General features: G+C 39.1%; 2 protein-coding genes across 3 annotated transcripts; both read left to right on the plus strand.

Moving 5' to 3' along the window:
* The first annotated feature begins 318 nt into the window (after nucleotides 1-318).
* On the plus strand, nucleotides 319-4,659 carry LOC144643472 (chymotrypsinogen A-like). Of its 2 annotated transcripts, none has more exons than XM_078502735.1 (6): nucleotides 319-421; nucleotides 812-838; nucleotides 1,397-1,432; nucleotides 1,998-2,054; nucleotides 2,823-2,906; nucleotides 3,685-4,659. In XM_078502735.1, exons 1-6 carry the CDS (start codon nucleotides 370-372, stop codon nucleotides 4,533-4,535), a joined length of 1,107 nt encoding a protein of 368 aa, XP_078358861.1. In that variant the 5' UTR covers nucleotides 319-369; the 3' UTR covers nucleotides 4,536-4,659. The 2 variants fall into 2 exon arrangements, with proteins under 2 accessions (XP_078358861.1, XP_078358862.1); XM_078502736.1 differs by having other exon boundaries at nucleotides 2,823-2,870.
* A 2,456-nt stretch (nucleotides 4,660-7,115) lies between these two features.
* On the plus strand, nucleotides 7,116-22,597 carry LOC144643473 (uncharacterized). The gene is made up of 11 exons (XM_078502737.1): nucleotides 7,116-7,176; nucleotides 7,968-8,326; nucleotides 9,343-9,481; nucleotides 9,990-10,175; nucleotides 10,769-10,873; nucleotides 11,818-11,895; nucleotides 12,582-12,620; nucleotides 15,891-17,477; nucleotides 18,944-19,102; nucleotides 21,226-21,533; nucleotides 22,327-22,597. Exons 1-11 carry the CDS (start codon nucleotides 7,137-7,139, stop codon nucleotides 22,465-22,467), a joined length of 3,141 nt encoding a protein of 1,046 aa, XP_078358863.1. The 5' UTR covers nucleotides 7,116-7,136; the 3' UTR covers nucleotides 22,468-22,597.
* The last annotated feature ends 1,128 nt before the right edge of the window (nucleotides 22,598-23,725 follow it).

Below are 23,725 nucleotides of genomic sequence, written 5' to 3' on the forward strand. Positions count from 1 at the left end.
CTCTCTTTTTGAATTTCAAGTCTCTAAAACTTCACCGGAGACATTTTTTTAGTTTACTTTCTACCACATCGTAACGGATTCAGTTCCATGTTATATGGAATTTATGATAACAATTTCAAATTAATGAAACCGCTGTCGGCTCAAAACATTATCTTTAGTTAGGGTAATGATTAGCTCAAACGTCATTTTAAGTTTAGATAACGCAATAAAGTTAAGGTAACGTTTTGCAACAAAATGTTATGTTAGATACAATTGTCCGCTCACGTCAATGTTTCCATGTAGATTGTATGGAAGTCTACAAGAGAACTTGGGGTGGGAAGTGCTCGCAGCGATGAACATGGGTTGATAGTGGTAGCACGATATAGTCCCATGGGAAGTACAGGAGGACCTGCGGCTTTTCTTCAGAACGTTAGCCCAGCAAGTAAGTTATATTATTAGCAACAAGAATGATTTAAAAGTTGTCACGGTGAAGCAACTGCAGATGTATCAATGTCTGATGATAGAAGGTTACTGCACCTCCAAACATGTTCAACTTTACTAGTCTCAGTCTATGGAATTAAATATAAAGTGTCTGAGATAAGAATCAATAAGGCAGCATAGCGTACAAGATTTGTTAGCTTAAGGGATACTCATGATGTTCCATGATACAATAAATCAAAAAATAAATAAATAAGTGAAAAAATAATAGGAAAAGGTAACTATTTACATAACAAATTTGCTTATAATCAGTTAATATTGAAGAAAATATGTCATTAACTCGAAAATTTGAAGTGCAGGGTTTTTGTCATCAATATTATTGACTTATTTGTAGGTAAAAACTCGTCACTGGATGTAACAGGTAAATACCTATAAAATATATGCTTAATTCAGACTGATATGGTTGAAGGTAGTTTGGACATTCTGTGAAAATTTTATGAATTCCTGTAGGTAACTGATTTTGTGCAGTTACCTACAGGTTTTTCCATGCAGAGCTTGACTTCTAAAATCCATTTGAGATTGTTTTCACTGAGGATGGAGATGATGATGGCCAACCAGATCACACCCGTGCCGCGAGGAGAATGACGAGAATGCGCGCGACTCGCGTGCCTCTCGAGTTGTTTTGTGGAAATTACGAAAGTAATCAGTTTCTCATAAAAAATATACGTCAGTAACACTACAACAGCACAACAGGTCAAGAATATCCATGTAAGATATTCTGTACAATATTTCATGTATAGAGAGCATTGATTGTGATTGATTATGAGTGAATGTTTTGTCTAATACTTTCCGAAAACACTCGCCAATGACTTTTGTCACGACACTTTTTTCTGTTTAAGAAAATTCCAATCTCGCTTTTTGTTGTCGCATGTAAAAGTTCTCCGCCTTTGATACTTTATACTAAAAATTACTTTTTTAGCTGCAGGCAATGGGAACTCGTCACTGGATGCAGAAAGTAAGTCCAATGACCAAGTCGGTGCACACTGTGGGCGTGGTGACTGCTTTTAGTAATATCATGAAAACTGCTCTATAACCATAATTGTTAGACTCTGATTACTTCTTTCTCAGTGCTTACCATGATGGTGCTATGAAAATCCATTTCTAAATTTGTTTATGACCAATAAAGAGTGTAGAAGCAATAAAGTTTTGTATCTTTAAGAAATAGAAGGTTCTTAACTATGGTAAGTAATCCATCATGGGTTATTTAGTTAGAAAATGAACCATTCATGTGCATCAGACATACATCGCCCAAAAGGTAGTGAATGTTAGATCTAAACCGGGTTAATAATTGCATTACCAGGAAACGTTTAATGTATATTTAGCTTAGCTTAGTTCCTTGCCCCCGGGTGGGGGATAGGGCCGGACATCAAAGCTCTCCATCTGTCCCTATTCTTGGCCACAGCTGCTCCTGCGGCCCATGATTTTAGTCCCAGCTCAGCGCGTTCCTTCTCCACGTGCACTGTTCTCCGCCATATTTTAATGTATATTTACTTCATTATGATTACGTTTTTCACGGACAGGCCAAAACCCAAACGCGGGGGAGACAACAGTTATAAAGATCACTAAAGTTGTGCAAAGTAAGTAGATACACCTTTTATCTTCTTTATCTATGATAGAAAGCGCATACTGTCCGATATTCGAGTATATTTGATCGCGGTCGTAAGCGGCTAAACCATGATTATATAAAGATTTAAAGTTGCATAATCCTTGCATTCAGAGACCACTTATAAGACATAAACCATCAGAGGTATGGAGGAAATAGAATAATTGCAGCCCTATTTAAATGGGATCAGAAAGGCGAGACACTTACCCACTCGTGCGTATCGTGTTTACTAAACATGGAGACACAACAGATAGCATACTGCTTGACTGAAAAATCAGTAAGACTCCCAAAATCTAAACGTTCAGTTGTATTTAGGAATGGTTCTTCATCGCCCGGAATGAACGGCGTATCAGCATATAAAGAACACATAAGAGACCAATGTAGGTTTGCATAAGTGACACCCAGGATACGTAAAACAAGAAACTATACAGAGCAGTTTAAAAAACTGAACACACGACAGGTCAAGAAGAAACGGGATAAGCATGTTTCTTTTTTTATAAAAAAAAAAAAAAAGCATTGTATATACAGGATTACAACACATTTTTGACACTGGACGAAATGGGCACCATTATTTCTGTAAGTCATGCTATGGTTGATTATATCGTTTATATCGTTCTCTTATTCTGACTCTATGAGGTTGAAAACTTACTGCAGCAGGCAAAAAACTAAATAAGTATTGGTTATAATTATAAGATGCAACAATAAAATAGTAATTCGGAATTTTTTGAATTTGAATTTATAGAATTCCCACAAGGAATGGGTCCGGCAACAAATGGATCGGGACAGCCAGGTGAGGGAGCAAAGGCGGCACCACCTGCTCCGCCAGGTATTTTATTTATTATACCCTTTTGGTAAGATAACCAGGAAAACAGAACAGATGTTTTGAAAAACGGAACAATCAAATCAGTTCCTACAGATTACATGACATTCTCACTTGTTCAGGCCAAAACTAATTCCAGATCTTACTGAATTTTCGATCAAGATAATCACGCAAAGGGTCGATGATCCATGGCCATTGGTTCATGTTCTTGGAAAGACAGGATGCCTCTCTTTTCCTTTTGAAAGATGGGACAACAAAATACAATGCTACAGAAGAGCAACGAAAATATATACTTGATTCGTCTCTAAATTCTTTGTATATTGAAATTACAGGCTACAGCTGCATGTGTCTAGGTTGCTTGAAAATGACTTTGCTGTAATTGCTTCAGTTTTGCAATCGTCAATAAATAATCCCTTTTTCGAGATATTTCATCAAATTCGACGTTTTATTCGAATGCGTAGATTTACTCTGGATGTTCGTTTTTTTGCAATTCATCCTATATTTCTTTGAGCTCTCAACAAACATCTTGAATGTAATTGTCTGTAATTTGCTAAAAATGTTTTGTGGTTGTTTTTCTGTTTGCTGTTGTTGTTTTTGTTGTACGGTGGTCAGGCAACCAAGACAAAACTTGACAAAATTGTCTGCTTCCATTATTTTTCTTTCTTAATATTTTTGAATGCAATTACTTTCAAAGTATGTTACAAATTTCAAATCGAAACTAATTTACACCAAGATTTGTCACATTCGTTTTACCTCACTAACACGTTTGTATAACTGTCTTTAGCTCCGCCTCCTGTTTCAGCTCCGCCCCCTCCGTTACCATCTCCTCCGCCCCCTGCACCAGCTTCTCCGGCAGTCCCTGGACCGACAGAGAGCTCACTAACTTGTGGAGTCAGAAAACCAAGCCGTATTGTTGGAGGCGAGGTCGCATATCCTGGTGCCTGGCCTTGGCAAACAGGACTAAAGCGTAATCTAGACGACATCATCTTTTGCGGGGCATCCCTGATAAACAAAGAATGGGTCGTCACAGCGTCTCACTGCGTTTACGACATGCTCCGTTCAAACAAAGACACTGTACTGATTGCTGTATTGGGTGAGTTTGACAAAGCCAACAAAGAAGAGCAAGAAATTTCGGTCAAAACAAAGAAGATCATCATGCATCCAAACTACGATCCTGAAAGTTTGGATTATGATATTGCCCTTATAAAACTGGAGACGCCACTTGAAGACTTCAGCGTGTACATTCGCCCCGTCTGTGTGCCTGGCAGCGACGCGAAGTTTGACGAAGAATCGAAGTGTTACGTCACTGGATTCGGAAGAACACAGCAGGGCGGTGAGCTTGCGGGAATGCTGCGCATGGCCAAGATACCGCTGGTAAGCAAAGAAACGTGCAAGCAGGCGTATGGTGAAAAGTTGACGGAGCGCATGATCTGTGCAGGGTTTCCCAAAGGAGGAATTGACGCATGTCAAGGAGACAGTGGTGGACCGCTGAGCTGTTTGTACGAGGGGCGCTGGTATCTGACCGGTGTTGTAAGCTGGGGTGTTGGATGCGCTCAGCCCAATGCTTATGGTGTCTATGCGAAAGTGCAGGAGCTAAAGGACTGGGTGGACAATACTATGAAAGAGAATGAATAGATACTTAATCGATGTTTGTGATTAATGTTTAGAGGGATTACCGTAGGCCACAGTTGGAAGGAGGTCCTGAGTTGTTTGTAAATGGAAGCCTTTTCTAAACAAGAATTGAATAAACGTCAAAGAAACCATGTCCATAAAAGGCGTCCTATTTGTAAATTATGCTAGTTGGCAAATTTTGACCATAGCCTAAAAATGTCCCTTCAAAAAAAACTTCATCTGAACAACAGCTTTTTTTAAAGCCTTTCCTTTTGTGCCAAAAGGCGCCTATATGTGATACTTCTTTATTGAAGCTAAGGGGAAACAATACAAATCATTTTGAGGACCAGGTTAAACAATAGCAGTAACAACGGGGCATTTTCGAAACAATAAAAACATTACCCTGCTCAGGAGAAACAACTGAAATCACTAATTCGATCGAGGCTAAACATAGCAACGAAAACCACAATGAGGCTTATAAGAAACAATAAAATTCCCAACGAGGTCATAGCTTAATCATTACGAGGCGCGGGCTGGTGTCAACAATGGAAATCAAAACGAGAATAGAAACACTAAATGGGTCAGGAAAAACATTGGCTCAAGATACTGAAATCACCACGAGACTCCGAGAGACTAAGTTAGTCACTATAAGGCTCATGGGAAACTAAGAAAATTATTACGAGGGTTGGGGGGGACTGAGGAAATCACTTTGACGCTCAGGGGAAACTATAGAAATCATTACGAGGCTCAGGGGGAAACTAAGAAAATCATTTCGAAGCTCAAAAGACTATGGAAATTATTACAAGGCTCGTGAGAACTATAGAAGTCAGGCTTCGATGCTCACGGGGACTTTGCGCGGTACTTTGGTCTTTCAGGAGAAACAAAAAGCATCTCTGCGAGGATCAGCGAAACAATAGACGTCACTCGCTTCACTTGTGAAGTTCAGGGAAAACTAGAAAAATCACTACGGAAGGGCAGGAAAGGATATAAATTCCACTTTCGCCATGAGGCAAATACATTTGTAGCATCACCAGTGATACCAAATAATTTTTCTTTGCCGCTTTTGTTCCTTGGCTACGATTTGCAAATTTTTCAGGGGGCCCTCCACACAAAGGCGCGGTGGCCTTGGCCTAATGGTTAGTGCGCCGAACTCCGGATCGAGCGGTCCGGGTTCGAAGTCTGGCTGGGGTCATTGTGTTGTGCTCTTGAGCAAGACACTTTACTCTCATAGTGCCTCTCTCCACCCAGGTGTATAAATGGGTATTGGCGACATAAAGCTGGGAAGGGTGGGAGAAGAAATATTCCTAGCTGCTTAATGCTACGGAAACCGGAATAAGCTCCGGTAGTATGGGCCACTTGGGTCGAGGCTTCCCCCTCCACACAAACGAGTCGGTCTTGCGCGACTTGACCACTAAAACTCTTCTACAACCCTATTGACTTATTTCCATTGTTTACCTTTCTATAATGAAATCACTAACATGAGGTTTCATGCAATTTCAATACCAGTTTGTATGTTACAGAATCTCTTTACAACATATCCTGCCTTAGTATATCGAAGTGGGGCTAATTTCTACTACACTGAATTCTTAACTACAAAACATAGGTAGTCATGACTGTTCCTTTTTGTCGAGTTGTGTTGTAACAGAGTAAAACATTTTACCCTGAAGAAGATAATGCAAATCTGACTGCTAAATAATTCTGAAGTTAAACAAGCGTGTTAAGCTTCTCACTCACCCACCTGTGAAACTGTATTCATCTTGTGGCACAAGACAACCTCTATTTTCAATAATAAATAACCTCCGATCTAAAACCGACTAAAGGAAAGTAATGCGTTGAAAGGAAAGCTGAAATTTTGACATAAAGAGGATTATATTGCAAAATGCCTCGCTAGCTTCCCGGAGACGAAGTATACCGGTAAGCAGACACGAGCTGTTTATGACTTTGTTTAGAACCGTTTATATTTAAAACAATAGTGCGGTTTTATTCCTTTATTGAACTATTGTAAACCCTTTGTCTTCACTGTAAAATAATTATTGACAATGGTTAAGTTCAGCACCACTGCTCTTTTAAGCTTAAAGAAGACCTTTGCCATGAAAGTGAGTTACTTTCTAGTCTAGGTGTTATTGTTTTGTGTACTTTATCTACACACTCACACCTTTCAAACATCAACTATCGCACAGTTTCTCAAAAAAGAATAAATTTCAAATTATATTCGATTCATTAAGTAAGTTCAGTATTATTTCTTCCTCCCATAAACCTGCTTTGCTAAGTTAAGTCGAACAGCTCGGCGTTTTAAGAGCTACCGCACGCGTAGATATCGCATTATTGCTTCAGAAATCTTCTAGATAGCTGTTGTGCTTTGTTTGGGTCACTTAAAACCGAGACAGCATGTTCCATCATTGTAGTTAGATAAAATCGTAATAAATTATGTTACATGAAATCTCGCTAAAAAAAAAGATTCGGTAATATAGAAAAATTTCAGCTGATTCTTATTAAAGTGAACAATAATGTAGTAAACGTAGATGCACTTCTTGTTGTATTGCAATAGTTTGCTGGGTATTCCCCTCGAAATTAATCAGAGGTCATTTGACAGGCAAAGTGCGGGATCAACACCAGAGGCGTGCCATGCTTGGATTTCTTGTCTTTCAAGCCTTGTTTTCATTAGGTATCGTATACAAAACTACTAAGTTTTCTTCACTTGTTTTATTACATTTTTTCGTAGAAGGGTTAAGTATTGTCTTACAGAGCAAAAATCGGGGTATAAAATGGAGTGCAATGATTCACCGCACTGCAGTTTTCATTAATACATTTCAAATGTGATCGTTATTTGTAGAATATGAACTACTAATCGGACAACCAAAATATTAGTTGTAATGAAGATGTTTTTTTAATTTATCTTAAATATTTTGTTTATCGTAAGAATGAGTAAGACTGGGTATGTTATTGTCTCGACCGCGGTCAAACGTCAGAAATATCCAAAAAACAAGAAAAGTACTTCAAAGATAAGATTTTAATTTTCACAGTTCAAAGTTCAATACATTACCGGTATCCTGACGATTTACTAAGTTTTTTGGAGCTTTACTAAAAAAGTTCTACGTGTTTGAAAATAGCGATATGCGGACTTGTCGGCGCCATTTTGTCAAAGCACTTTGGTTCGAATGCGAAACATTAAAAAAGTAAAAACACTCGTTTACCTGAGGAGAAATGGGAATATGTACACTCAGGTGCTATTTTATCTATCCTTGTTCTTACAAACACTTCATAATGAACGAAACTCCCTGAAATAGAAAGAAAAACTGCCTGAAACGTTTGACCGCGGTGAAGTTATTGTCAGTTGTTAGTTGTACGGTGTTTGCTTTGCTTTCCTAAAAGGTTACTAGAAGAATAAAAATGCAACATTTTCCAGTTGAAGAACGTGATACAATGTATAGTCTGCTGTTTTATTTTGTCCCACAGGTTCGTCACTTGACGTTTTTGACAAAAACTGTTTAATGGCCACAAACCTATTAAGAAGGCGACATGGCGTCCCAGACCTCACTTGGTCCGAAGCCCTCGCGGCCGATGCTCGAGCTTGGGCTCACACTTTAGCTCAGAGCAACACGTTTGAACACGATTATAACAGCATGCAAGTAAAAAGCCAAGGTGAAAACCTGGCATTCTTTAAACCTTTCAAGCAGAAGTGTCAAGGACCCAAGAGGGACGACTGCGTACAGTGTCGAGAGATTATTGAGGGTTGGTACGATGAGGTCAAGAATTATGACTTTGGAATGGGGAAACCCAAAACGCCCGGAGGCGTGGTTATGCATTTTACACAGGTTAGTACCAGTCGTTCATAAAAGGGACCTTCTAAGATTGAGAAAAGAAATGATGTATTTATGTTTTCAAGTAATGAAAATAAAAGAAGATTTTTTTTATATAACAATGCAGTACATTTAAAATGAAAAAGCCTTCCTACATGAAGGGAAGACTCGTCAAGGCGAGATGTAAATTATATTAAAGAATCCCTAGTGATAGTAAAAATAAAATCGCCTCTAACACTTGTCACTTATAATCTACCACTTATCACATAAAATTATCACTAAGCTGTTCAGTAACTGGTTAACTGTTTTGTGCAAACACTGCAACTGACTAATAACTACTGCCGTTTAATGACTGTAAAGTCTCCAAAATGAAAATCACAGGTGGCATACATGAAAGCTTGCAACACTCTGGTGTAAAAAGCGTTCAATTTTCTTTTATTGATTTTCAATTTTTCATTTCAGTTCACCCTAGTGTAGACATGAATTCAGTTGCCGTTGATACATAATATTTTCATTTTATTTTCAAGTGCTTAAAAAGTGCGCCAGTTAAGTTTGTACCATCGATGACTTTATTGCTTACTTCCTTGAAAGCCAATCGATGTCTAATACACTGTATAACGATTAGGGAGTTTGAACAGCAGAACCTGTTCGTTTGAAAACCAAACATCGCTGATGCATGATTGTATTCAAGTGATTTTTATTGCTAATATTTGATGAAGTTTTACATCAGTCAACTTAAAACTTAAGGACAAGAATTATAAAAAGAAGTAACTAAATTATAATTATCGGAAGGATTAGCTTAATCGTACCCTGAACAGTTGGTTCCAGCTGGAAAAATTGAAAAAATGAATAATAATTTCTGCTAAATACTAATGTATTACATTGGATCGCTGTTTCTTCATATAATACGGGCTCCCAATTTTATCGTAAAATGAAGAAGGATAACTATGTTACGGAGCTTGATGATGATGATGATGATGATGATGATGATGATGATGATGATGATGATGATGTGATATTCGTCAATCTAGGAAGTATGGAAAAACTCCCGCCAGTTTGGAATTGGAACTGCTAGAAGTAACAAGTATGGCTTCATAGCAGTGGCACGATACAGTCCCCGTGGGAATAGAGGCGGGCCAGTCATCTTCAAAGACAATGTTTTCCCTCCAGGTATACATAGTGAAGTTTTATGTTGACGAACCGTGCAAAAAACGTAACCAAAAAATTATTTTCGTTAATTGCCTCTCAATGGAGAAGAGTTTCAGTCAGTTGCTTTGATGCAGAATGCTTTTATATTATTAATTTTTTTTTTACAATTTTGAGTGCGCTTTTTGTGTTGTCTTCATCTGAAATAAGAGCAAATAAGACTTACTTTTTTAAGATAGCATTTGCTTGTTATAGCTAAAGCCTCTTTTAGCATGTCTTGACTTCTCATAAAATTTAGATTTAGATTTAGTTTTAATTTTAATATATCTTAAGTTTTAAATTTTTATACTAGGAAAGTTTTTAACTGTATTCTTATATATTTCTATTGTAAATTTCTAGGTTTTTATTAAATTTGATGTAAGGCGTATTTGATTATATCCATATGTTAGTTTGCGCCGAATAAGCATTAAATTATTATTATTCATTAACTGAATCTTTTAACAACACATGAAATATCACCTCGTTATATCAGGGACTATTTCTGACCCAACACCCTCCGTCGACACAAGTTCTCAGCCCCCTACACCCGCTCCTGCAACTCCCACCACTCCAACTGCCGCTACAGCTACCAACTTCACCATCGACGTCAACGTCAACGTCACAGAAACTCCTGCTGTGGGGAACACGACTGGGCCCACAACCCCAGCTCCTACAACAGGTATGAAAGTCAACTTTGTTGGATACAGCAAGTAAGCACTGTTCTTTTCCTATTTTTTCCTTTCAGTGCATTATCTTTAAAAGTATTTTTATTCGGTTAGGTAGAGACCTCAAACAATCATTATGTAAGCCTCGATAGCTTTTTAAAAGCGTCCTGCAGCAACTAATCTCGGTAATTAGGCTCTCCGCTTGCACTTTTTATACTGTATTTGTGTTACCTTGTATGGAAAATAAATGATAAGTCACATTTTACAGCTGGATAAAGACGTTCGGTAGCTGTATCATCGCATGAAGAGAGACCAAAAGTCAACGACTACCACACACTTCGTAGTGAGATGGAAAAGTTGTACACTGTGTACGGTATACGTTATGGTTGTGTTTTGTGGCACAATGCTTGTCCTTGTGAGTTAACTAAATGCTTTGAGGTAAAGGAATACAGCATTTATGTCAATGGTATTAAGGTAACAATCTCGAGCACAACTCAACATATTTATTCAACCAATTAAGTCACTGCACCAGTAATAGGGAAATTCGTTTGCAGTCATCATATGGAAGGTAAACGCGAATAAATAATGTCTTCTTCTTCATTCACAGGAGGAAGTAACAGCCCCACCCCTCTACCATCTGCCACTTCACCAAGTACTGGTCTACCTCAAAATCTTACCAACACAGTGGCTCCGACAACTGTAAACCCAATCGGTATGTTAACAGTTTTCCCCAAGTCCTATAGACCCTTATTAGACTCTAAGTAACATGCGTTAAATTTACTTATCCAGTTTAACAGAGGGATAAATAAGAACACAGTTTGTTAATGAGAATGATCTCTAATAACTTTGGAAAGAAACAGGTGCAGCTTTTGACGGTTAGACCTGAATGATTATAAATCTTTGGTCAAAAATCAGTGCAAATTACTTCATTTTTATCCCATTGTTATGAATTGTACTTGGGGATTTAACTAGACAGACACTTAACCAACGCTGAAATTATTGCATCTCAGAATTATATATTAAACTTTTTAATCTTGTCTATTGATAACAGTAACTGGACATAGTGGTGAGCAGTTGAGAGGCGCGAGAAGCGCGTTGGTGTTCGATACCAGCGATCAAATTATTGTTTTATCCAATAACCGCTTTCTTCAACTACAAAGCGTTGAAACTGATCAGCTGGACGTATTTGACACTCGCGTGATCGCACTCCAATTACTTAACAGAATATACACGTGCGGAGGACCCGGTGCGGAGGACCGATCAGAAATGAGAAATAAGTTGTTATCGGATCGACGCAATAAATTTTACATTTAACAAAAATTATTTTTATCCACGAGCGCGCGTTGGATATGAGATGGTAGATAGCCAACGAGGCGCGTAGCGCCGAATTGGCTATAACGATCTTATATCCAACAAGCCCGAGTTAAATAATTGTTTTATTAAAAACGCGCTAAAAATTGCAATGTTTAAGCTCCCCAGCTGTTTTCGTTGACGCGTATCGGCTACCATCTTTGTGGTCAATGCTATATGAGCTCATATACCATTCTCTGTCAACCTATCCAAACTCAGGAATTACAATATACCATTGCTAGTTTTTAATAATGGTACTTATGGTTTTAAGTCATTTTGACCTGAGTTCCTTTTTATATCATGCAGGTCCTGCTCCGGGTAACAACTCAAAGTGTCAATATTTTGTGGTCAACAGTACGACGTATACCTACGCCATAGTACAAAGTAAGATAGTGTATATGTATAATAATACTTTGAGGGAAACCTTAAGATAACTGTACAAGCAAGAAAAAAAACCTAGACGATATAAAGAAGCCAAGGTGAAAAGGAAATGAGAAGGATTGAGTCAGATTGGGTAGTGTAACAGCTTTCGCAAGATCTCACGTAAATGGCTCGCTACACTTCAAGAAAACAACTGAACAAACAACAGGAACAATGACCCCAGCCCCAAAAAAGTAGCAACTGCCACACTAAAAAAAAAAAAAAAAAAAAAAAAAAAATTGCTATATTTAGAGAGGAAGCCACATCAGCGCTAGCTGGTTTTCATGCGGGTCCTCTGTCCAGGTCGAATTGGAATTTGAAAATGTTGGTTTTTCTGGAGGGAGGAAAACCGGAGAACTCGGAGAAAAACCCTCGGAGCAGGGAACCAACAACAAACTCAACCCACATATGGCACCGGGCCGAACTAGAGGACCCGCACTGAGATTTACAAGCTTACGAGGGCTGCTACACTACTGGTCGGATATCGCATAATACTGACGCATAAAAAATAATATATTAGGCCAATTTTTTTAGGAGCAGTCATCTGTGGCGAATCTTCGATATTTCAAAGCACAACTGAGTGTTATGCAGAAACCTTGAAATAGTACTTATCTATCAATGATCTTAAAGTTATTATTATTACTTTTCAGAATGTCCTGGTAAACCCAATGTCACTTTAATACCAGAAGGTAAGAATTTTCAAGCTTTAGTTCAGCGTAAGGAAAAAATTAAACAAACGTGTCAGAAAAGGTAGAAAAAAACAACTTCAGTAGTCTACGTGAAATAAAATTTATACCTGTGTTGGTATATGTTTACATTACAGCGCCCAAAGAGAGTGCAAAAAGTTTAACTTATAATGAACGCATACGCAAATTTGATGACAGAACGTTGATTGCTCAAACCTCAGTGTACGTAGTCAGCTTCTACGCTTTCTAATATTGCAATTTTTAATTGCATTTTTCTTGCTAAATCGTTTCCTTGGTTAATATCAAATGTCCAAATGTTTAGTACTCATGACCTGTCAAAAGCGAATTCCCAATCTGTTCAGGCCAAGGGTTGCAAGTCCCTCTCATTATTGTGTACTGATCTTCGCAGTTCGTGGACCATAAACCAAGCTTCTAACCCTGTTTAACATTGAATTACAGTCCACTCTCACTTAACGGACACCTCTATAATACGGACACCTCCATAAGACGGACACCTGGTGACGGTCCCTGCCGTTTTTCAGTCGTTTTACTGTAACCAAACTCCCTATAAGACGGACACCTCTCTAAGGCGGACAACGAACACTTTGAAATCATTAACGGACACCTGAGAAGTGTTTTTTATCATGTTGTATTAGTGAAAATACTTCCAAACTTCGTATTGACGAAGCAAAGTTAGTCCGCGACCTAAGGATACGTGTATACCAAGCTTACTAACCAAAAACATTACTTTTCTGCTTACGTGTATGGGCACTAAAGAGGTCGTTTTCTACTTACAGTTTCACAGTTTGCGTAGAAGCTCTCAATTTTTGCTTTAACAAACAAATACGGTCCATTTATTAGTTAAGTCTTGTTGCAGTTAGCAAAGGTTTGTTGCATTGTGCAAAGGTTTAGCTTTATTATCTCAGAATTACTGGACACCTCTCTAAGACGGACAGCTACGGCCGGTCCCGAAGGTGTCCGTCTTAGAGAGAGCTGACTGTATGTTGCTTTGCTTTAAACACGTTAGACTTGTATTCCGTTAGGTAGTGCTCGCCCGACAGCGACAGTACCACCTAGGACCGAAACAGGTAACAGCATGCTAAATAAATAACGAGCCTGCATGCTGCTACTTGCCAACCGAAAAAAATATACACGAAAAATACATTTCCGTATTACGCTAATTCAAGAATTATCCACGGAAAAAATGCGCAAAACTCTATCCCCACTTACAATGCAAGATAAAAAAACGCAAAATGAAATTGAAAACATCCTGATGTAGCGATGTCATCAATTACTTTACCATACTTTAACTACAGTGGAATCCCGATTTCGCGTTTCTCCAAGGAAAACGAAAATCAGGTTGGGAATTCGGGGAGTTTGAGAAATCAGTTTGGAGTGAGTGGCTGAGTAATAGTAATTGTATATTTTTAGTGCGCCGTACTCTCCAAAGGGAGGTATTGGTCTGTTTACAGTGAAGGTTTCAACATTAACTATTACAAATAAGCAATAACATTCACTAGTGAAGCGAACCTGAGGTTACCGGGGATTCGAAGAGTAAATGCCTCGAGATTGTTGTAGATTAGAATATAAATGCGGCTCATGGCGATATATACATTTTTCACTCTTAAACTGAACATTTAACACTGTTTTGTTTTGTTTTTTTGTGTTTTTGAGAACATAACTCCATTCATACATGGATAGCTTCTAGTATAGATCTCATTCGATCTCATGCGATGATGTACAGTTTCTCTTGTCGGATTACTCGACGTGCTAGCTTTCAGTTCTATTGTGAATCGTCAGTTGAAATTGGAACATTGTCATGGATGGGTTTTGTTTTGATGGTTAGAGCCATTTTATGATTCGTCCAGAGAAGAGATGCACCATAACGCTTAAGTCAGTCTTGGCTCGTTTTATAGACGCTATAAAATATGTAACCTAAAATCGACGCACCGTATTCTTTCTTCGCTGCTGAGACGTTTGGAATTCGAGTCACAAATCAACAGGTCCACGTTGTGTCTCAAAGTAGCCTGTTCCAGGCTCTCGGTAGTTGGGGGAGAGCAAGAAACGCGGACGAACGAGGAAAAAATCGAGGGGGGGTGAGAGAAGGCGAGCGAACCCTCTTTCCCCGTCGTTTTTTTTCCTCGCTCGCCCGCGTTTTTCGCTCTCCCCCAACTACCGAGAGCCTGGAACAGGATCAAATTTGGATTTTGGCGTGTAACTTACTATCAATTCAAACACTTCACGGATTCTGTAGTGCTACGACATCAGTACGGATTTTCTCGGTACGAATCACATTTTACTTTCTTGGAGAAGAACAGCTACGCAAAAAGAAACGGCTATTTACTCTGGCTAGTCAATGTCAACAATAATATACACTTAATGACTTTTACCGAGGAAGCTGATCAGTCATGAAGTGTTTTGTTATATAACACAACGAAGCCGTTAGAAAATGGCGGTCGTCGGTCAACATTCGCGGGTACCTTTGCACTGTTACCCTCTGACGTCATAGATTTTGCATTGTTGCCCGCTCAGAGACCTTTGGCGGGAAACAGTTTTTTATTGTTAGATGGCATGTGACCTCGAATTAGCCAATAAGAACGTGCTGTTGGGGAAAAAATTCTAGCTACATATATAACAATAACAGATATGCTTTTCTATACAAACTTTATCCTGGGAAGTTTTACTGTTTTATCCAAAGTACTAATCTGAATGAATAATTCTGTTTCACTAATAGCAATTCCTCATAATTTTTCCCTATTGATTTAGAATAAATCTAACCTTGTAAATTCGTTAATAAAATAGTAAATAACCAATAACCAAACCAATCGAATTATACAGAAATTGTTCATCGCAATGGATAACGATGGTGACTTAGTTAAGGTGAGAATTTCAGCTTCAAATTTTAATAAAATTTATGCTCTCCTCTCCCTTTTAAAAATGGATACTGCCTGTTTTAAATTCAGTTTCCGGCTGTTCCCTCCCTTAACACTTGTTGTTGCGTTTTTTACAAACTGAAATTGTTTTAAAGAAATCCATGACCAGTAATATATATGTAACATCTCTAATATTTAACACTTATACTTAAACAATATCGACCAGAAGTTTTTAAAAAAGATGTCAATTCAAATAAATCAGCGACACTCGCTCCCTTAAACGTCTCTGCAAGGCGAGAATAAATTCTTGAATTTTTCATCATGCCTTTGTTAAGAGCCAAGTGATTTAACAATTATGCCTTTCAAATGTTCAACACGTCACTTTCTTCGACAGCACCAGGAAATATAACAACCCCAAAACCGGAACAATCGACAACAACAACAGCCACAACAACACAAACAACAGCGAAACCAGAAACATTGACAACACCAACCACGGTTAGTCCAGAATCAACAACAACTGGAACGACTGCAACAACATTAAAACCAGAATTAACAACAACTGTAAGCCCAGAATTGACAACGGCACAAACGACATTTACTACGATTAAACCTGGACAAACCACAGCCACTACCACAAAAACAGAATCGTCATCTACAGCAAATCCAGAAAAAACAACTTTGAGTACAGTAACTACAATGAATCCAGAACTTACAACTTTAACACCTTCAACTACGCCCCCACCACAGCAATTTCCAGGACAAACAACACCAACAACCGCAACTACCACAAAACCGGAATCGTCATCTACAGTAATTCCAGAAGAAACAACTTCGAGTACAGTTACCACAGTAAACCCAGAACTTACAACTTTAACACCTTCAACTACGCCTCCACCACAGCAATTTCCAGGACAAACAACGCCAACAACAGCAACGACTACAAAACCGGAATCTTCATCTACAGAAAATCCAGAAGCAACAACTTCGAGTACAGTAACCACAGTGAATCCAGAGATTACAACATTAACACCTTCAACTGCGCCTCCACCGCAACAATTTCCAGGGCAAACCACGCCAACAACACCAACGACTACAAAACCAGAATCATCATCTACAGAAAATCCAGAAGAAACGACTTCGAGTACAGTTACTACAGTGAATCCAGATATTACCACAACAACACCCACAGTTACGCCTCCACCACAACAATTTCCAGGACAAACAACACCAACCACAGCCACTACCACAAAACCAGAATCTTCATCTACAGCAAATCCTTCAAGTACAATTACTACAGTGAATCCAGAGATTACGACATTAACACCTGCAACAACGCTGCCTCCACAACAGTTTTCAACAACACCAGGGCAAACAACAACACCGACTACTGTAACTACAATAAAACCGGAGATTACGACTCCACAAACATTGCCAACAACCGAAACAACGATAAGTCCAGGGGAAACATTACCAACGTCTCCGACGACACTAAATCCGGAGACGCAGTCAACAACGACAACGTTAATTCCAGGACAAACAACGGAGACAACAGTAACTCCAGAATCCCCTTTGACTACAGAGTCTACAATAGCCCCAGAATTGACAACACCAACAACGTCGACTACTATAGGTACAGAGGAGCCGACTCCAACGACTAAGCCAGAGCTTACAACTCCAACAACGGTAACTCCTGTTAAACCAGAACTGACATCCCCAACCACTGCGACATCAGAGACTCCAACAACTTTGGCGAGCTCGACTACAATTGAACCACAGCTAACAACTAAGACTACTCCAAGTACAGTAAATCCAGAATCAACAACTGTAAGCACGACAGTCCAACCAGAATCAACAACAGTACTTACACAATCGACAACAGTTGCACCAACGACTTTGCCAGGACAGGAAACGACTAAACCAACAACGAAACCTGGAATAACCAATGTTACTACAGAACCAACAACCAAAACAACTCCGACAACAGGTACAGAATGTCATTGCGAGACTGGAGGCGGAACGGGTGCGTTCAAAACCATGAACAAGCATGATTCAAGTATTCACTCGCGGGAAACAAGTACCGTTTTCGGTCGGAATCACATCTCACAGAATTGACCCGGCTAGCCCCTGATTTTGTCAGGGCTGTTGCTAAATAACCGATGGTGACAATTCTTTGGGACAACTTTTGGACTTCTGGTGCTTTTTTACCGATTGGATATTAATAATGATCGGAAAGGCTTTAGGTACGTAAACAGGGACTAACCAAGAACGGCACTTGTTCCCCCGACAGTGGTTTCTTTCGGCAAATTTTAGCACACGCAAAATTCCAGAATCCAACAAATGCAAAAATAGCAAAATAGATGGAATATGTGACCACCGCCTCCAATCTATTATTAGTTTAAGCTTTTCTTATTGGCGAAATTAATTTCAGGGTAAAGTCTTTACCAATTCGTATGAACGCGCCCTTGCCGTCACCGAGTTTAGACGTATTTTGAAAATTTGTCCTAATTTATTAAGCCTTCTTACAATTAACCAGAAATACGTCATTTACATTTTTACTTTTAACTGTTATAGATCTAACAGTAGAGTAACACAGGGCTTAACTGCTTTTAACAGCATTACCAGATTCGCACAGAGAAACAGGGGGTAAATTAATAGATGGAGGCCGTGGACCAATTGAACAAAGGCGATCGATGTGGCTATAAATGAATGCCAGCAAAACAAGGGGTGCTTGTAAATTATTTTCTAAACACTCAAGCCTTTCTACCTTCAAAATGCGCTTCCGTCGTTTCCTGTTGCGAGGGCCGCTTAGCTACTAACCAGCAAGTAGCTAATCATGGTGACCTTTTAATTTTAAAATCGCTAATACGTACAGTCGACGTCACATACAGTTGGCAACTTCTAGTTTCGTTGTTAGTAATGTTTATGATGCTTTAATCGAAAAGTGAACAGCCTCGAACAAGCCCATCCATGAACAATATCCGAGGCAACGAATTCACGGTGGTCCATATACCACAACAAATATTTCACCAAACAATGCTGATCAGAAAAAACATGATTTGATTCTTAGTTTAAACTAGTGCAATACCTGAATCATGACAATGTCGTACACTATATATGTAACATAATACCACTGAATAGGTAATGTAAATTGTTAACAATCACATTTAGCCAGCAGCTTCTGTTTCCGGCAATCTTGATGCATATAGGAGACCAATTTTATTGCTATTTTATTTACAGATGGTATATTAACAGTAGAAACCCGATTTCTCGAACCACCAGGGTAAACAAAAATTCTTTCCAGAAATCGGGAGACTCAAGAAATCGACTCGGAGGGTAAAATTACAAAGATCTACCATCCATTTCGAGAAACCGAGGGTTTGAAAATTAAGGATTCTACTGTAATTAATTATTAAGAAAATCTCTAATAATATCATTCTGTTTAATTTATAGTTCCAACTACCCCGACGCTTCCAATCACGACGCCTGTGCCGCCAAACCCGTGCGAGCCAAACCCTTGTCAGAACGGGGGCACCTGTGAAGCCAAGGAGGCGGGAAACTTTACTTGTACGTGTCCCGCGGGATACTGGGGTCCACTGTGTCAAGAAAGAGGTAAGAGGGGCTCATACAGCTATATTTCAAGAAACATAAGACAAAAAAGAGATAAAGCTTTACAAAAACATTTGTTTTTCCCTCGAACGGCAAAAAAAGAACTTTGGCCGTTTGCCGCTTATATGTCAAAGTGAGTAGATTTGAACTTGGTGTAAATACGTAAATTATATTCTTTTGTTCTGACGAATTTATTCAATAATAAAGAGATTAAACAGAATAAGCAGCATTCCGACGTTTGCTGTTTGCCGTTAAAACGTAAAGCTTAATCTCTCTATTAAATAATTTTGCAATCAATAGGGTCTCTGATTTACACTTAGAGTGGCGTCTGCCGTCTGGTACGAGTATTTCTTGAGCAAGAGATCCGCACAGTTAGTTGCAAGGGGTTAAATCTTCGTTCCGTGGTCTTCTGTATCCAAACATTTTTTAGAGCAAGCGCTTCAAGTCGTGGTCCTCGCGATGTTATATTTAACAATTATTCCACGAGCGCGCCTGGATATGAGATGATAGATTACCAAGAGGCGCGAAACGCCGAGTTGGCTATAACGATCTCATATCCAACAAGCGCGAGTGGGATAACTGTTTTATTAAAAACGCCCAAAGTAATTGCAATATTTGAGCTCCCCAGCATTTTTTTTGTTGACATGTATCGGCTACCATATTTGTGGCCAATGGTATATGAGCTCATTTAACAATTGGTTCATGCTTTAGCGTGCTCCATCGAGTTATGGAGCACGCGGGAAGTTTGCAGAGCACGAAAGAAGCGTAAGAGTTGCCCGAGGCGATAGCCGAGGGCAACTCTAGCTTCTTGAGTGCTCTCCAAACTTCCCGCGTGCTCCATAACTCGATGGAGCACAGCTAAAAGCATGAACCAATTGTTTTATAACATTGCCGGTGGAATTGTGCATCAAAACCGGCCGCGGGAAAAAAATGTGTTTATTGTGTGCAGTGTGAGAACATGTACATGTACATGTACACATGTACAAGTTTACACGATTGGAGCAACTTTTGTCAAATGGCTGATAAATTGACTAAGTTTATACGCTGGCAGAGCGAAGGGGAAAAAATGACGAAAACAGCAAATACTGCTGTTGATTCTGAGGTTAGTTTTCGCTGAATTAAAATTAAAATGTTTACTCCCGAGTAGAAGGAAATTAAAGCAAAACAACCTCGAACAGCCGAACAGATTACAAGTGTTAAAAGAGTCAAATAATTCGGTTCCATGCTTAGTTTCAAGTATTTTTGGTGGACCGATTTTATTTGTAATTGATGTAAATAAACATTTATTTTTGAAAACGGTAGTCGAATGAAGCGCCCGATGAAGTAAATTTTTCCCAAACGGCAAAATCACAACAGAGCCGTAGACGTTTTGGTGTAATGCTTGAAACGCGAAAACTGTCGTCAGGCAGCTAGTTTTTAGTGCCATCGAGCTGTTGTCATTCATGGTTGGCCCATTTTTCCACGTTGAGGCCGTGAAAAAATGATTTTCGTCCTTCGAGACTCGCACGTTAGTTGTTGTTGTTTGAATGAAGAAAAGCACACAAACAACTTTGACGGCAAAATCGAATTTATTTTCTCTTTCGCTCTCCGTTTCGTAATAAGATACAGCTTACCTTGTAGCTCGTATCCTTGGAAAAATATTAAAAGGTCTTGAAAGGATTCGCTTTTCATATTCCAAAGATAATATGTCATCTCTTTCGCGAAACACAGCGTATGAACTTTACTCAGTGAGATTTCCACTAGTCGATTACGTCAGCAGCGTGCTCCATCGAGATTTTGAGCACGCTTACGTATACTGAATTAGATTGCTCGGCTCTGCTAGCTATGTTATAAATACAATTGCCTGTTACTAACCAATCAACACGAAGGAATTGCAATATACCATTGCTAGTTTTTAATAAACATGTTTATATCTCATCAGTGTTCAGCACGCCGCACTTGCGTCTTATTCTACCTATCGTACCGTCCGGTTTTCTCTCACGCGTAGGCCTAAGGTTTCAACCCGATAAGGTTTATTGAAAATATGGCTGCAAATAAAGATTTCACACAACTACAACATTGTGTTGTTTGTAAAAAAGCAAAAGTCACCTATTGACGGCTAATACTAAACTTTGTGTTTTTCATAGGTCCCACCCCTGAAGAAAGTAAGGATGCACTGATGTTAACTAACATGTACAGAGCTATGCATCAGGCACCCGAAGTAACTTGGAGCAAGGAGATGGCCGCAAAAGCTCAAGACTGGGCTGACAAATTAGCCAAAGAACAGAGACTTATACATGAGAATGACAGTTCGACTGACTTTGGTGAAAATCTGGCTGAGGTAGGAAGTGACGACAAAGCCTTACTGCGAGCCATAGATGCATGGTACAACGAGGTGGGTGGGTACAACTTTCAAGATCCCAAGTTTTCTACAGACACTGGCCACTTTACACAGGTACGAATACGTTTGTTTTAAGACAATAAAGGTTTAGCCAAGCCTAAAAGCAAGCAAAATTGAGATTGAGAGGATAAGGAAAATACAGTTAAGGGCAGTTTGGGATTCTGTCGAAATTTTATCTTTGTTTCTTTTGGTCTGTGATCGGTTGCAAAAACTGTGAATTACTCTAACCAACAACAACAAAGAAAAGATGAGCCAATCAGTTTTAGAACTGGTTTCATGACTTTTCCCGCGCTTGCACCGGTTGCTATGTTCACTGAGAGCTCTGAATGGTTCATTGCGTTATGTAAGGTGAAGGTAAAGCCTGCTGTCAAGCCAAGTGGCCCATATAGACGGAGCTTATCCCGGTTTCCGTAGCATTAAGCGGCTAGGAGTATTGCTACTCCGCCTGGATGGGATGCTAGTCCATCGCAGGATTACCCCCAGCAGTATATTCGCCAGTACCCACTTATACACCTGGGTGGAGAGAGGCACTGTGAGAGTTAAGTATCTGGCTCAAGAACACAAGGCAGCGCCCTGGTCAGGTCAGGGCTCGAACCCGCTCAGTGCTTCTCGGATTCGAGTGCGGTAACCATTAGGCCACCACGCTTTACACATCACTGTGTTATGTGGCGCGTTCTAATTGGTCAGATAACATTACTTTGGTTCTGGTTTTGGTTTCATTTTTGATAACCTTGGGTTAGGTTTTGGTTGTATGACTACATGTCTTTGGTGTTACTAAGACTGTCTTACCATCAGATTTAACTTGTTTCACCAGCATTATTTACGTTATATTTATTTTCCTCTGCAGTTAGTTTGGAGTGCCACTAATGAAATCGGAATGGCAAAGGCGAAAACCAGAGACCAGACAAACGTGTACGTGGTGTCGAGATATAAACCAGCCGGAAACGTCGTTAATCTGTTTGAATCAAATGTAAAACCAAAACAGTAGGATTTACAGGACAAAAGGGCAGCTTCCTTTGAGCCCAGCAAAGAGGAGGAATAATATACATATAACAGTTTTAAGTGCTAAAATAATGGAAGATAAACAATAACAACAGACAAATAAAGTAAATTTTTAAACTCTACAGGTTGCTATAACTGCTATTATATCTTGTGTCGTTCGTCTCAGATCTATTTTTCGTTTTAAATTGCACTGTGTTTTCGCCCCGGCTTCCGTCGAATTCACTATTTTACTCGCTCCACAAAACGTGTTCTTCAGGTATCAATCAATATTGGATAATTGTTAAATATCACATTCTATAGCAAATGTCTTCATTTTTCGCGCCCAGTGGTCTTCACAAACAATGTTCAGATATATATGCATGGATTATTCCATCCCAGGAAAGTCAAAACCGTCACAATTCATGTTGAGCTTACATGACGACTTTACTTCGCATGTAGTTCACCGCTGGGCAGTGTCTAGATAATGAATGGAATGTTAAAAATTTGGCATTCGAGAAAGAGTGCAACCTCGTTCCCGGGGCATTTCCCTTAATTCTTTATATTTACCGATGCGATTGTTTACAAGGGATCATTTGACATTAGAGAGAAATCATGAATTCTGGGCGCGTTTACACAACTGCTACACGAAAACGGAAAAATATAAGGCTGTTTAAAGCTCCTCTAGATTTTGCAGTGAGACATCTACATAAGTATTAACTCGTTAGGACCCAAGGAATACTTAATATCTTATATTTTCGCTCAACAATGGTGCTCCGTGTATTTTTGAGAATCAAGATGGACCAAACGAAATATTTTGTATTTGATTCATTTTCTTGACAGACTGTGGTGCTTCCAGTGACTCTGACGAGTGCAAACATAAAAAAAACAACTTAAAATGTATCTATGGTCCGACTTATGCCATCTATCTAGCAGCATTTGGATGTAAATTCTTCCTAAACCAACCAATTAGCCGAACATACAGATTTCAGCGTTCCGAAAATAAATTACTGTTGAAGGAGTAAACGTGAAATAAAAGCAATACAGCAAGGTTTACTCCCTCCGTCTTACACCAACTCGTTGTCTCAAATTGTGAAAAAGTCGCACTTTTCTCCAAACTATTTCTCAGTTCAGTGTAGGAGCAAGATTATTGCTTTGTTTTGTTTTGACGCAAGCGACGAGATGACGCTTGAACAAGAACTGCAGCTTTTTCGTGAGATAAACGCCATCACTTAGTCAGTGAATTGACTCAATAACAATTGAATGCA

This window comes from Oculina patagonica, chromosome 2, assembly GCF_052425735.1.
Source record: "Oculina patagonica isolate OP01 chromosome 2, crgOcupat, whole genome shotgun sequence".
NCBI lineage: Eukaryota > Metazoa > Cnidaria > Anthozoa > Scleractinia > Oculinidae > Oculina > Oculina patagonica.